The sequence below is a fragment of the Chenopodium quinoa genome, unplaced genomic scaffold, assembly GCF_001683475.1.
Source record: "Chenopodium quinoa cultivar QQ74 unplaced genomic scaffold, ASM168347v1, whole genome shotgun sequence".
Lineage (NCBI taxonomy): Eukaryota > Viridiplantae > Streptophyta > Magnoliopsida > Caryophyllales > Amaranthaceae > Chenopodium > Chenopodium quinoa.
This window is the reverse complement of record NW_018743977.1, coordinates 2,709,232-2,725,546: the sequence shown is the minus strand read 5'-3', so window position 1 is coordinate 2,725,546 and position 16,315 is coordinate 2,709,232. Positions and strand designations below refer to the sequence as shown.

Below are 16,315 nucleotides of genomic sequence, written 5' to 3'. Positions count from 1 at the left end.
TAGTTATAATATTCTCATTATGAATTAATACACTAAACCTATTCCCTCTTTCTCTTCCCTTCTCTTCTCTCTCTATTCTGTTATCATCGTCTTCTTCTTTTCTCTTCTGGAATTAGTTGCAATAAGAAATCAGTTAAGGATTCCTCCCTTAACATTAGAGCTAGCATTGTTTTTTTACCAAAGGAATCATTCAATTCTTCCATCCAACAACTATTTTTTTATTATGTATATTATTATTGACACAAATAAGTCACACGTGTTAATTATTGTGGAATAGAAAGAGTATATATCAAGACAATTATTTAAGTCTTGTGCTAATATAAGTAGTAGTTCATCTAATAAAAAAAATAAAAAAATAATCACTTTTAAGACTTTGTTGCTATTTCACATTTCTCTTATATCATTTTTTAAATTTTATACATTAAAAACATATTTACATGTATATTTTATAACATCCGTCTTTTATTCTTTTTATATATAAAACTAGATGAAAGCCCGTGCGATGCACGGTTTTTTCATCTAAGAATTTTAATTATTTGATTTATTGTATTTAATAATCTCAGACAAAATTACAAAAGTTTAAATTTAATTTCTTTTTTTTTTACTGTAATTTCTTCTGTGAGCAGACGATTTGCTGCTCTTCTAGTTAGAAAAGTACTTAGACCTACCGGTAATAATACAACTTTATTCATTATAATTGAATTTATTAAATATAAATAAATTGTAAGTATGATATTTCATCCGTTAGTTAAAATCTTTAATGTGAAAAGATAAATTTTTAATTTTTTAAATAATTTAAATCCTAAATAATTATTCATTGTTAATGTTAGAAAAAATAAAATTGATACAAATTAAATCTTTACATTTATATAAAGTAAATCAATATATTTACTAATAAATGAAATTTTTAGTGAAATTGAACAAAAAATTTTAATTGTATAAAATCAAATCTATGCATTGGAATTTTTTCATCATCTCCAATAATAACGAAAGCCATCTATATAATAAGTATACAACATCATATCAAATCGTGTGCCATTTGCCTTAGCTTCTTCTTACAATTTTTAAAATTAATTTGAAATAGTTGCATTAAATATATGTATAAAAGCTAAAAAATTAACTTGAACATATAGTTGCATCAAATCGAGTACTTTACAAATTAATTTCAACCACATATGCTTGACAATGCTCAACATAAAATTTCTTAGTAACTGAACTAAGCTAGTCAACAATTAGCTAGCTTCCACATTGTTATATTTTGTCTACAATGTCGTGGAGAATATACATCCATTACATCTTTAATCAAAAGTAGTATGATATGAATTGCATCAATGAGATCAAGACCACTAATTGCAATTAAAATGCGGTCCATCCCTGTGTTTATTCATGCATGGAACTTTTATTAAATCAATATAATGACAATATAATGACAAAAATCAAGGTATTGGATTGGAACGATTGGAAAGTATTTAAAGAAGTAAACTTTTTCTTCAATCAATTTTGGATGAAAGTGTTGAACAAAGCTGGTGTTAATTGAGGCATGAACGTAATCACCCTATAATTAAAAATAAGAAATTAAGTTATTTTAATAACTTGATTAAGCCACTTAAATTACAAATTTTATTTATTTTTAATAAAATTAATTAATAAAAAAACTAAAGATGTTTATAAAAAAATATAATAAATGTAAATTAAACAATTTATAAAAAATAAAAATAAAATACCTCCTCTTCCATTAGGACCATATCCAAACTTTTAAGCTATGTTGTTTACAGAAATTTAGTACGTCAAATAGCGAGAAACTTGTATTTTGATTTTCCAATCATTTTTGCTCGAATTTAATTCTCTAATTAAATTAGATTTGCATGTAAAAATAAAATTCAGTAAACAAAACATAAACAGATAATCGTTAAGTATCCCAAATAAATACAATGTAAGTACTAATTACAAATATAAATTTAAACATAGGATTTTAAAAATTACCCGGACATTAATGACCTAAAACTAACATAAAATTACTAACACAGAATTCGCTTGATCGGGTTTTATATTGATACAAATTTTGTTGGTGTAGTATGATGCGTTAGATGTGCATGTAAAAACAAAATTTAGTAAATAAAACATAAAATATAATCATTAAGTATCCCAAATTAACACAATGTAAGTAATAATTACAAATACAAATTTAAATATAGGATTTTAGAAATTAAGCTAAAAATTACCCAACCATTGATGAACAAAAACTAACACAAAATTACTAACACAAAATTCACTTGATGGGGTTTTATATTGATACGAAATTTTGTTTGTGTCGTATCATATGTCAATTTATAATGGTAGGTATCACAAATTTTGATTTAATTATAATTAACGAACAATTTTTATTTCTTATCATAAATACTATTAAAATTTATCTTGTAATGGTAGGTATCAAACTTTATTATAATCATTTATCATTTGAATATTTTTTATTTATTTTATTGGGTTATCATGAAGTCATATTCTCATTCCCAAGTATATTTACATGTACTCATAAATTATCATATTATAGTTACGTATATTTCTATTTGAACCACCATATTTCTCCACCATATCATAAATTAAAAAAATTAATATTTGAACCCACCATATTTCTCCACCAAGTTTAGTTACGTGGAGATAATTTTCACCATATCATAAATTTTAAAAAAAAAAAAATAAATATTTGAACCCACCATATTTCTCCACCAAGTACAGTTACGTGGAGAAAATTTTTGAATAGTAGGATATTTTCATAATTTAAACCCAATTAAATATCTTTTTGGAGATTTATCTTTTCCTATATTTTTTTAGACTTCTTATACTCGTAGTATTCATTTAATGAATTTATCTTTTCCTATATTTTTACTTTATTTTTTTTCATTAAAATAATTTAATTGTGGATTATAATCTACGTAGCATTAAGATTTTAGATATATCAAATCTAATTCGTTACTTTTATCTAGGTGGCAACATAATTTTTTAATTCAAAAATAAAATACAAATCTTTTTTCTTATTGGTCGAAATAATACCTTTTCTTACGTGGCGCTCCAAATGCTCTCCAAAAATGCCTACTTTATTTATATATATTAGATTTTTATAATGTTATAAAAAGATAATTAAAGGGTATTTTAGAGGGAAAAAAATAATTTAAGTATAAATAATCAAAGTTTTGCATTAGCAAATGTGAAGCTCCAAATAGTGCAACTATATATGTAAATTTAAAATTAAAAAAAAAAAAAAAAAACCCTTATGGAGAGTGATTCCTTTTATTTCCCTACTTTTTCTTATCATGGCCAAAAGAGGTACGAAGTATTAATAATGTACAAACAGCCAAGTGCATTCATCATGAATCAACCAAATAGCTGAACCAAGTATCAGAAAATGACCAAGAAACCAATGATATACATAACAGAGCTCTAACAATGAGTCATAACAGATGGGCAAGTATAATAATTCTCCCAATCCTAAGAAGGGTAGATATAGTCCAATACTAGAAGTTATTGGCTACTCCCCCCTCCCTCTTTTCCAAAACCCTCGCCTTTTGACTAAGAAATGAAACGAAGCTGGAGTTTTTCATTTCATGTTTCAGCACAGTTGCTGCAATCACCATTTCAAATGCTGAAGCTCAATTCTATGAATGTGAAGCTGCTGTTCCTGGTCATGTGTACAATACGTGCAATAACAGTATAGCAACCTCCGTTAAGCATCTTGGTTATCCACCCTCTCTTCCCTGTCAACGTAAGAGGAATATCGGTGACTAGCAGTTGTGTGCCACAATAGTCTTTATCTTCAAGTATTTTCTTGTACTGTGTAACTACTGGTAGAGACAGAAGCGGCATCTGGCAAGAAAAGCATCAGAAACTTCTTTCATAATATGGGAAGTTTGAATTGATGCCATCATCTTCTTTGAACATTTGCTTGCTTAAAAACTCGGTACTTCCTTGTTCTCCATGAACTTCAATTCCAACCTGTTGGACTAAGGCATCACTTGGACTTTTGCACAACCCAAGTTTGACCAGGAATGTTGCTACGGTTCCCTTGTCTTGGCCTTCGCTTTCAATCCAAATTTGACCACCCATGAGATTTACAAACCTGTTTTGTCCATAGTGAGACCAGGGAGAAAAAAAGAATATACGTACAACATTGCAGTGGACCAAAAAGTATCCGAAAATTAAGACTCAAGGTATGCAGAACTAGATTGGAAAAAAAGGCTAAAGGGCTTACCGTTTGCAAATAGCAAGTCCAAGTCCAACACCAGTGCTATTTCGGTTGAACTGAGTAAATTTATTGAATAGCAGAGGAAGATCCTGTGGGTTAATACCACATCCTGAATCTTTAACCTGTAAAAGTGTCAGATGTAATACCAATCAGTGAGATGCCTTTTCCACTCTCCATAAGTAAAGAAGTACATTTAGACTGTTCTATTCAACATAAAAAGTAAAAAATAAAAAATTCAAGTAAAAATTTTCTTAAAAAAAATTCAACAGATAGTATTTGATCACTACAAAAATCAAATTTAATCTGTAACAATAGATTCGATAAAATCAGAAATTCAGCCATCAAATGAAAACCAATCGTTATCAGTATTAATCAGTTTTAATTAATATAAATCAGCAAAAGCAGTAATAATCAACTCAGTTCAGCAATATCAGGTGAAAAGAAAGAAGGCCTTAGTTGCAGCCTTCAGGGTGACACAGCATCAAGTAAATTAGTTCTGAGACAGTATATCTTTAATATATGAAGCATTATTTTATACTATGGTAGTAAAACAAAAAAAGTAAAACATAAGAGGGGAGGGCGTGGGCGGGAGGAGCATGTCGTAGCTACGTAAAGTTGAAGATGATTTAGAATAGTGTAACCAACCTGCACTCTCAAGTAGAAGTGACCTTCACCCGAGACAGGGTAAAATTCAGAAGCTCGCCAATCTCTCAAAGATTCTGCTCTAGCAACAGATGCAGTCACTGAAATGTAACCTTCTTTTGTGAATTTTACAGCATTTCCCACAACATTTAAAATAGTTTGCATCAGCCGCTTTTCATCACCAAAGGCACAGATAGGCACCTCTGGAGCTAAGCCAAATGTCAAGGACAGCTTCTTTATGGATGCAATAGGCTTTATCAAGTGAATTACCTACAGCACCAGAAAAAAATAAAAATTATGTTGGACTAAAAGAGCACCATAAACTTGATATCAAAATTCCTTAAGATGGATGAAATCGAATCCAAACAAAAGCTATCAGAAGTTACAGAATTACCTCTCTGAAAACCCCATGAAGATTGAAGGTGGTAGTGTCTAACTCTAAGCTACCATCTTCTAATTTGGAAAGATCAAGCACATCACTGATCAATGTCGACAACAGGTTGCTACTCTTGAGTATAATTTCTAACATTACTCTTTGTTCGGGTGTTAGTTCAGTCCCCAAAAGAATAGATGATAAGGCAATAATAGCATGCATTGGTATTCTCATCTCATGATTCATCACTGCCAAAAAATCATTACGAGCACGAATTGCCATCTCTGCCTCTCGACGAGCCAAATCCAAAGCAACATTCTGTTCCATAAGCTGATCACGAGCTCTCATAGATTCCTCCAGAATTGCAGCATGAGAAAGAGCAACAGCTACCTGTAGAAGCAGATGCAAAAGAAAATTGAAGTCTGCTTTATGATTTCCTATTACAAGATCAATGAAGAAGATTTAGAGTCAAAAACACCCAAGATATACAATGTCTTTGTCTTCTTATAGCAACACTGGATTACAGGAACACAGGAAGCTGAGTAAGTATGTATTCAGAGATCTGTCCGACGACACTCCAAAAACAAAAGCGAAAAAGAATCACAGAATGAATGGAGGATGTGAAGGGAAGGTAGGGGAGGATGCAGAAGTAGGTTCCGCAAAAATGTACTCGAATATAGATTCAGTGCCCAGTGGATCTATGATAAAATACCCTATCACAATAATCAAAAGCAATACACTGCAAAATATATTTAAATCAAATGCAAACCCTTCAAAAGTAGTCAGTAGTCACCAGAAAGCTGTGATATTGAGCTGCAAAGTTGTCATGTTGATCTCCTAAGTTACAAAGCAGACATTATGTGATAACGTCATTACAGCTTAATCAAACTGAATGCTTTGCCACACTAAAGGATGGCCATGACCAGAAAGATCAAAGTAAAAGGTTTCTGCTCCACTTCTTAAGCTTTTTGATTCCAATTACCATGATGTGAGTAAAGGATGAGATATATATAGCAACATGGCAACTGGAATTAGCTTAGTTTCTAAAAGACGGGGAGGCAGGGTACAGTGGAGAGACAATTGAAGATGAGTATTAAGCTGACTAGTCTTCAGCAAAAACAAAAACAATAACAACAAAGTTTCAGTCCCATAATGAAATAAATTCTGCTAATACAATTTGAACCTTTCATGAAATGTGTAAAACTAAAAGTAAAGAGATAAGTTAAAGAAAGTAAGCAAGGAAAAGTGAAAGGTGAAACTGGAAGAAAATGAAACATAGTGAACATGTAAAGTGGAAACCAAATTATTGAGGATGTACAATTAAAATTGAGGAAATCTTATAAAAGAGGCCTAAGAGAAGATAGGAAGAGAGGGACAACATGCAAGAAAAAACAAAGAAACAGAAGAGAAAACCTCAAGAGTACATATTTGGAGTCATGTCATGTCTTTTGAGTAGATTTCCTACTTCCACTCCCTTCCGTCGAATGCCATATTTTCCTCAATCCCTAATAGGCTCATATCACTCTCAATCACCAAATTTTCTTAGGTCTCCCCCTACCCTCACAAATTCATCACTTTGTCACTCTTCAAGCCTCCGAACTAGTGCATCACGTAATCTCCATCTTACATGGCTAAAACATCTTAGGTGAATCAAAAGTTGTAACCCTTACTTTTTCCTATTTATCTCATTCCTTGACCAATTTTTCCTTGTATGGTCACACATCCAATGTTGCATAGCCATCTCCACATTAATCTAATGAAATTGACAGCCCATCATTATTTTCCATATAATAGTACATGCCATTCAGTAGAATCTTCCCTTCAAATTATGGGGCATGCCAGGCTCACATGCACCATAGTATATCGTCTTAAATTGAACTTGTCCGTTCGTCCATGACTATGGCAAAAAGAAAAAGGCTAAGTGTAGAACCTTATGTTGTCTAGTCTAAAAATGTATAATTCTGAACCATCCATTTATCCACTTTACTATTTGCTTGTTCTATTCTTTCTTTGTGATTCTAGTGAAACCTAAGTTTGGCAACATAGCATTTAACCTTAGCAAACCTTTTCCTGCCCTGGGTGACAAAAACACAGACATATTGCCATGTTGAGAGAGAGAAAAATGAGCAATGTGATGTCTGAATATATTCGATGTCGCAGAGGTAAGCAACACCTGTATCGATATCCTAGGTTAACATTGATAAGGAGAACCTCATAGTTCAAACATAAAAGATGGTTTTCAGTAAGTGCAGTTGTTTTTAAATTATGCAGCAATAGTATGAAAAGCAAAGATTCGCAACCTGATCAGCAACAACTTCCACTAGCTCCAGCTCATGGTCCCGAAATTTCCTTACACCATCAGATGGGGTTACCAGAACCATCACTGCATAGGTTTTTGCTGAGACATCTGGCCAGTCATTAATTTGAAAATTAGAATGATGTAGAAGGGGAACCCGAACAGCAACAACATCAGGGGGTATATATCTTCCTGCAGCTGGTCTAGTCCTCACTAGTGGACATGTATGCGGTATTCTTACTGCTCCACTATTGTTGAAGATTTCAGCAATGAAAGGAAGGTTCATTGAAACAGTAGATCCAACTACCATTGAGTGATTCAAAGTGTGAGAAAGTCTCATTGTCATGCCAGTTTGTGACGGCATCCATAATGTACACTCTTCTAGATCAAGTGTTCTACCCAATTCAACAAGAGTAGTTTTCAGTATTGTGTGTCTGTCAAGTGTGCTTCTGATCTCATGAGTTAGCATTCTAACATGCCTTCCAGTTTCTTCTTGGGTAAGGATAAGACCCATCTCCCTGTCAAGCTCCTCAGCTCTATTTCTCAAAAACATTTCCCTTGTTTTCACACTTAACAAGTCAGGAATAATATGGACAAGCATCAATGCTGTTACACATGATACAGCAGCCGTAGACATTTTTGCAATGGTCATCACTATAGCAACTGTTTTCGAGTGCATGGAGAATGTCCACAAGTTTATAAGATGTGTTGCCCCACATAAAACAATGAACGCTCCAAATTGCATGAGCACCCATCTATATGGGAAGAACGCTGACTTCTGCACAAAATAAATGAGCTCCAAAGGGATGGAGAAATATGCTAGGGCAATAAAAATATCCGACAGATATTGGTATTTTACTAGGAGCTCATCTTGCCACAGTGGATAAATGCAATCACATGACTCCATCCTCCAATAAATTTTTCCACCGCCCAAATTAACCTGAGACAAGCAGGAGAAGCTTATAAATACTTTCACCTTGTGCTTGGGTATAGTGATGCTTCTAGTTTAGAGCATCAACAGAGGGGATAGAAAGACACTATTAACCATGACTAATGAGGTTTAACATCAACACATTATAAATAAATTATTTAAAAAAAAAACAACAAATTCATTATTCAATTTTCAACCACATTCATAGCATACCCTGTCCATATTTCTAGTACATAGTTACAAACCAATAAACAAGGAGAGCAAGAGGAACTAACGCAGGTGACAATAGGAACCAACAAATCAAAGCGCTTACTCCGTTCGACTTAATAATAACTATTAACCCCAGGACTTAAATAAGGTTAGTTCAAGATGCTCAATAGATCACACAGGAAGCACACGGACAGGCACAAACCCTATAAATCTAAAAATTACTGTTGATTTTTGACGATAAACAACTAACGGTCTGTTTCATTTGATTTCCTGACATCACATTGTAAGGTGCCCCAACTATACCAGAAAAGCACCTTCAGGGTTCAAGCAAGTCCTTCGCTTTCGAAACGTTTGAGCAACATAAACACAGAATTTCCAAAACTTAAAAAATCAGATGTCAAATAATCACTCTGACCCTATGTCCCTATCAAAGAAATTCACTAGGACAACACACACACTAAATATCGCTTAAAGGACCCAATCTTGATATCGGAACGATACGGTTGCTCACATTCTACTACACAGATGACATACCCCCACCTCAAACAACAATCTCACAATAAGAACACCAAGTAAGACTTATAAATGAAGAATTTGTGCAACAAGTTATTATACATTCAATTTGTTCATAACAATCTCATTAACAATTCAATCTTGGATCCATAACATAACATAAACAAATCAAACATTAATCCCAAGTTAATTTCCCATCAATCCACTCAATTACTATTCATAAACAACTATTAGCATCACATCACTAATCCCAATAAATAACAAATGTAGAAAATAAATTGGGAAAAAAAACTGAAACAAAATTAAATTCAGAACAAAACCCATTTTCACTAACCAGGCATTAGAGATCCAAACCCTCACATCTGATCCAATCAACAGCATTCAGCAAAAAAATCACCTACCCACAAAAAACAAAAAGAATTAAACAAAACAAATTCCCATTTTTCCTAGATTTTTCAATACTACCAAATTAAAAATTAATAATAGTAGGAGTATAGATTATACCTTTGAAATCCCAGATTATTTTTATCCTAAAAAAATATTTTGCGGAGAAAAAAAAAGAGACTAGTTTCAAAGGATTTCTACTGTAATAAAAGTAGGAGAGAGAAAGTGAGAGATTTATAAGGAGTAAGAAAGAAAAATAGAGATTTGAATGGTGTGCGGAAAAAAAAAAACACTTTAAAGTTGGAGAGCGTTGACAAAAAGGAGTAGTAAAACCGTGGGCAAATAAAATAAAGTTAAAAAAAAAAAAAATATATATATATATATATATATATATATATATATATATATATTTTCACGGGCCAATGGCGGCCCATGCTGTATCTTTCATTGGTTCTTACCACGTGATTTGCCTTACCTCATAGGGTGTTTGTGTTTTTTTTTTTTACTTAATTTTTATTTTTTATATACTAGTAATATCAATTTTTATATGTGACTGGTCACACAATCTGGCCGGAGTTACTTGGTCGATTAGGGGTAACTCAGTCAGGGGTTACTCGATCGGATGAAGGCTATTTGATTGGTCAGGAGTTACTCGATAAGTCAAGGGTTACCCGATCATTGTTTTGGTGTGTGTTAGCTTGCTGCACAATGTGGTAAAAGCACTTTTTTTTTGTAAGGTTTTGATTTTCTTGATTTTGGTAGTGATTTTTTTGTTGGATCCAAGAGGTACTTGGAATGATGTAGAGAGATAAGTTTCACCTTTGAATTTTATGATAGAAGTGAACCCTTGTTAATGCATGAGATTATGTATGTTTAGAAGAAAAAAAAAACGTAGAAGCGAACGTTTTAGGGTTTTTTTTATTTATTATTGTTAATTTGGAGAGGTGGAAATTATTTGAAAGTTTAAAAAAAAAAAGTGCATATAATTTGAGAATTGATAGATAATTTAGAAGTTTGTGATTCAAAAAAAGTAGAAAAATTAATTGTTAAATAATTATATAGATTAGATGGTGGAGCCTTATTTTAATTTGTAAATGGATTTTATTTGTTCATAATGAGTGTAGCTCAAATCCTTGTTTAACATGATATTAGATTTAAGCGCATATCATGAGCTCTTATAGGCCTGACATGTGAAGGCAGGAGGTTAAAATGTATAAATCTAATAACAAATGTGAGTATCCCATGATTGAATGATAAGTTTGAGGTACATGTTGGTGAGAAATGGTAATTGAAATGAGTTTTATTTTTTTTTTATTTTTTTTTGGCAGCAGGATAAACAAGACATTAATACCCGCTATTATTAACTTAAGACTATTTCGCGGGGTACAGACTCCATTGGACTATCATTACACCTGCCATAATAACCATACAAAACCATTTAACAAACTACAGTAACCATAATTAGCTTTTTCCTTGGAAGATTGAGTCAATTTGGTGAGGGAAGGACTGAATCTTTTCTCTTATCTCCAATACGATACCTGCCAACAAAATTAGGGTGAGTATAGATCTTGGAGGAACATCTTCCCTTGACTTATTGTTTTCGCAGTGGACATTTTGCTTGTGGCGAATCATCTTCTTCCTTGCTTTTACTGCATGAGATAGCCTGCAACCTTACTCGAGATTGGGTGACGATGAGAAGGATTCACTAGTTGACCTCTAAAGAGATACCCTTTCTTGATGCTCAGCCATGATATTGGCCACATTGCCTACAAATTCCCTTGATTTCCCTTCATCCTCCTTGCACTCAAGTAAAGTAGCACTACTCCTCTCATGATCCATCCATTGCTCATGTTTCTAGGCATTAAGTAATGGCATTTAACTCTTCACTTTGAGGCTCTTGTATAATACTCCCTTCGTATTATAATGTTAGTCCCATATGGAATTAATCAAATAAAATAAGAAAAGAAGAATATTTGGAATCTATTAGAATAAAAAATAATTCATAATTAGTTTACCTTATTTAAGTTTTTTTTACTTTTTTTTTTTTGGAAAGCATAAGTCATAATGCATAATTCAAGGTAGAGATTTTCTTACTTAGAGTCATGTCATCAATCCACTACCAATTAATTCCAAATAAAATAAGTAAAAAATGGAGCATATTTAATATGGGTAGATCTTTTTAAAACACCCAAAATAGTATATGACACTAACATTATGAAACGGTGGGAGTACTAGTTGTCGATAGGGCACTAATTGAAATGAGTGTAAATGCATGTTGTCATAGCTCATACTTTGATGAATATGGAATCATAGTTCAAGCCTCTTGTATTAGCACCCCTTGACAAAATGGGAGGGTGGGTCACAAACATCAACATTTTCTTCCTTCATTTTTTTATAGTTGTATCACTTTCATTTTTAAAATGAAAATTTTAAATAGTTGCATTACTATCCTTTTTAACAAATAAATTCTCTCTTTCTCCTATCATACGACCCCTATTTAATTATTTACTTATTTATTTATTTTCCTTCTACCTCTCTTTACCCCCAAATATTGCCTAATGATACAACTAAATAAAAATGGAGGAATTATCACTACTAGAAAACAGGCAAATAACAACGGAATAATTCCATTGGAAACACCCTGTTTTCCGACAGAATTTCCGTCGGAACTGGTTGTCGGAAAACAATTTATAGGGAAAACGGCCTTTATGGCGGAATTCAGTCTGTCGACGGAGATTTCTCGGCCCGGAAAAATCCGTCAAAAATTTCCGACGAAACATCCGTCGGAAAATGCTTTAAAAAAACAAAAAAAACGCCTCCCACCACACCACCAACTATTAGCCACACCACCAGCCCCCTAACCCGTACCACCAGCCCACACAACCCACTACCCACTACCCAACCACCAGAACCCCTACCCACCTAACCCTAACCCACCCAAATCCAAATCTACCACCCAAACGAACCCAAATCTACAAACCTAACCCTAACAAATTCGGCCGAACCACATCAAACCACCCCAACACCCACCTAAAATCACCGCCGCCGAAACAAACAGTCACAACCCAAAAATTAACAAATAAAAATAAAGAAAAAAAAATTAAAATCCCAACCCAACCTCCAAAAAAACCGAACTCCAACAGCCACCACAACCATATATATTCAAAAACTTCTAATAAAACAACATAATAATAAAAAAAAAAAAAAAAGACACATACCTTAATTCGACCACTCAAAACCTTGAAATTGGTTTACGAGACCAAATTAGACCATGACAAATCTAGATTTTTCATGGTCAAATTTGACTAAAAAAACCTTTGTTTTCATCAAGAGGAGAGTGAAAGGGCGAAAAAGGCGGAAATTGGTGTTGTTGATCTCGGTGTTTGTGGTGTTGTTGTCGATGTCGGTGTCGGTGGCGTTGTTGTTGCGGTGATGGTTAGTGTTGGCGGTGGTGGTGAGAGATATAAGGTGGTCGAAAGAGAGAAAGAAGAGGAGAAAAAGATCGAGAGAGAGCAGAGAACGAAAAAGGAGAGGAGAGAGAAGGAGAACGAGAGAATGAGAGGAGAGGAGAAAGAAGGAACGAGAGGAGAGAGAAGAGGAGAGACAGAGAGAAAAGGCAGAAAAGAGAAGGGTTTTAGGCTTTTCTAAAGGTGTTTATTTTTTTTCTTTTTTAAAAAAATTATACTCCGTTGGAAATTTCTGACGGAATGTTGTTTGTCTTTAGAAAAGGTAATTTCCGACGGAAAATTCTGTCGGAAAGTACAAATATTCCGACGGATTTTTATTCTGTCGGAATTTTCTGACGGAATTGTTGAATTCGTCGGAGATATCTGACGGAATAAAAATTTGTCGGAAATTTCGACTTTTCGGCGGAATAATGTGTCCGTCGGAACCAGTCCGACGGAATTTGACTATTTTCCAGTAGTGTATATAGGTTGTTCAACGATGTGATGTTCCAAGATGAACATTTGATCTCTTTATTGGGGGGAAAATGTGAGCTTAATATGTGTTATAATTGTACTTCCTCTAACTTACTAAAAATAAAAATAAAAAACTTCATCATATGAAATTCTTTTTGGCATGAACCGCCATTCTAAATGATTTGATGAAACGAGAATTTTAATTTGGTTCACTTTATTGTACATGCTTATGATCTTAAAAAATTAAATAAATAAAATGAGGGGGACAAGTTCAAAATTGCATTTGTTGAAAATGCATTTTGTTGGCCATCCTTAGGCTAAAAATAGTTCAAAATTGTAAGATTTTAACATGGGGAAAATTTTTAAGTCTCGGGATGTCAAGTGTCACCAAATGAATTTTCATTTGCAAATTAAAAACTAAACAAATGCCATTGACTTGAACAGTGATGATGATTTATGAGGGAATGAATTTGAATTTTTGGATGATTTTACATGTAAGTTTAATGAACTAGTTGTTGATATTAATGTCGATGACATAGATAATGTCTCCGTTTGGGGATTTTTAGAACAATGTCCTCTAGGTTGCATCATAACATGTAATGAAACTGTACAAAAATTAAGTCCGTCCCACAAATAAAGTTCGTCAATAACTTGCAAATACTCCTTAGTCCTTACCCTATAACACAGTATGTGAATTGTGATAGATTTTCTACGTGAAATCGTATATATCTTACAATGTTAAGCCTTGGACGTTTACTCAGCCATATAAGATCAGTGGTGTATGGAGAAAAGCAAAGCAAAAAGAAATTGGTGCTTCAGAGAATCAGAGGACATTTAGACTAAGACTCTGTTTGATTTATCTAATTTTATCCAAAATTAGTTTATTTAATTTTATCTAAGTTTATTTTCTTTTATCTAAATTATTGGAAAATTCTCTCTGCTAACCACAAACTTATATTTTTTCTGGTAAAGCCTAAAATAATCACGAATTAATAATACTAAGCTACTAGTAACATTAATGATATTAAAACACCATTAAACAATTAACCAGGGTTAATCTTAGGTTTAGTAACACTAGATTTACATTAATACCCTTCATATTATGTTTTTTTAAAAAACCAAGAAAATCCACACCCTCCCAAGCCACTAGCCAACTGCCAGCCCCCTCCCCTCGCCGGCGCTCAGCTCGGTCTGGCTGACGGCGTCTCAACCCCCTCCCTCACTGGAGAATCAGCCATCCTCCCTTGCCGGAATCAGCCACCTTCCCCCCCTTCCCCAATTCCCTCTAATCTCCTTCCCTGATTTTTGCTTGAAATTTGTAGGGTTTTTGGTGATTTTGGGGTTGAATTTGTTGATTATGGGGTCAAACTTGTCGAATTTGTTGATTTTGGGATCGTAATTGTCGATTTTTGGGGTCGAATTTGTCGAATTTGTTGATTTTGGGGTCGAATTTGTTGATTTTTGGGGTTGAATTTGTCGAATTTGTTGATTTCGGGGTCGAATTTGTTGATTTTTGGGGTCGAATTAGTGGTCGAAGTGTCGGGGTTTTGTTGTTGAATTCATTGGGGTTTGTTGGTTCGAATGGCAGCAAGTCGCCATCCGGAGGTGGGGGAGGCTGAACGCCGACGGGGGAGGAGGTGGCTGGACACCGTCCGCGTTGAATTGCTTCATGAATTTCAGTCGATTGCTATGATCAAGCGAGAGGTTATACTGCGCTAAAGCTGCGTCACTCTGAGTTTGCTCTGGTTCCAACCTTAACAAGCGCAGCGGGAAGGAGGAAAGAGAAGGGAAGAAGCAAGAAAGAATTATGGAGGGGGAAAGGGAAAGGAAGAAGAAAGAATTGGTTGGGGGTAGTTATGTCTTTTTACAGTCTAATAGCTAAACCATGGTAAAGGAATTAACAAATTGTTTAACTTAAGTTACCATTAACTTAGTAATACTAATTGGTGATTATCATTGATAATCACAAGTTATAGGCTTTACCAATGAAAAAAATTAAAAATTTGTGGTTATCAGAGATAATTTTCCTAAATTATTTTATTTACTTTATATAAAATTATTTTATTTTACATAAGCCTATTTTAATTGAATTTTCAAAACTTATATTGTCTTTAACATATTTTATTTTATTGTATTATTCAATATGAACTTAGCCATATTTATTCTCACAAAAATAAGATAAAATAAATTACAACTAGAAATGAAGGTTGTAGGTTGCAAATGGGTTTGCTAGATCAAACATAATGCAATTGAGAAGATTGAGTATAAAAACGATTAAAGACAAGTAATATGAGTCAAACTACACACATTACAATACCTACTACAAAGGTACAATAATTACGTACAAAATAATACTTTGCACCAAAAAATTATTACAAAGTACAGAATAATACTTCGAAAGACAATGTGTGAATAGTGTAAAATTTCAAACATTGCGATTAAAAAAACAAGAAGGAAGTATACTAATTTTATGTACTCGTAATGAATAGCATGTTACATCGACTAGTTGGGCCCAGTGGCGGACCCAGGATTTTCCGACTGGTGAGTCACAATCGATAATCAAATATGTTAAAATTTTTTTTTTACCAAACAACCAAATAATAGTACTAAAAAATACATCCAAATATTCAAACAGTACAAAATACAACCAAATGTTCATATAATACTACAAAAGACAACTAAATAGTAATGCAAACTTATTAAAATAGTTCTCGACGAGTTTTCATGTTTTGATATCGATTCATGATATCTTCCATGCTAACATTCAAAAACAAATCATTCTCCAAATAAGTAATTAAACAATCAT

At 33.2% G+C, this 16,315-nt stretch overlaps 1 protein-coding gene across 1 annotated transcript; it reads right to left on the bottom strand.

Moving 5' to 3' along the window:
• Positions 1 to 3,338: 3,338 nt before the first annotated feature.
• On the bottom strand, positions 3,339 to 9,861 carry LOC110689785 (probable ethylene response sensor 1). Its single transcript, XM_021866591.1, has 7 exons — positions 9,710 to 9,861; positions 9,540 to 9,602; positions 7,556 to 8,491; positions 5,277 to 5,645; positions 4,886 to 5,152; positions 4,247 to 4,362; positions 3,339 to 4,114 (listed from the first exon to the last, which is right to left on the bottom strand). The coding sequence occupies exons 3-7, from the start codon at positions 8,456 to 8,458 to the stop codon at positions 3,877 to 3,879; spliced, it is 1,893 nt and encodes a 630-aa protein (XP_021722283.1). The 5' UTR covers positions 8,459 to 8,491; positions 9,540 to 9,602; positions 9,710 to 9,861; the 3' UTR covers positions 3,339 to 3,876.
• Positions 9,862 to 16,315: the final 6,454 nt, after the last annotated feature.

What these genes read in the sequence shown, in the direction of transcription:
- LOC110689785 (XM_021866591.1), bottom strand. Translation starts at nt 8,458, where the DNA reads ATGGAGTCATGTGATTGCATTTATCCACTGTGGCAAGATGAGCTCCTA. An exon ending in TGGAAGTTGTTGCTGATCAG is followed by an intron (nt 5,646 to 7,555) that starts GTTGCGAATCTT and finishes CTGCTTCTACAG; the next exon opens with GTAGCTGTTGCTCTTTCTCA. An exon ending in ACTTCTACTTGAGAGTGCAG is followed by an intron (nt 4,363 to 4,885) that starts GTTGGTTACACT and finishes ACACTTTTACAG; the next exon opens with GTTAAAGATTCAGGATGTGG.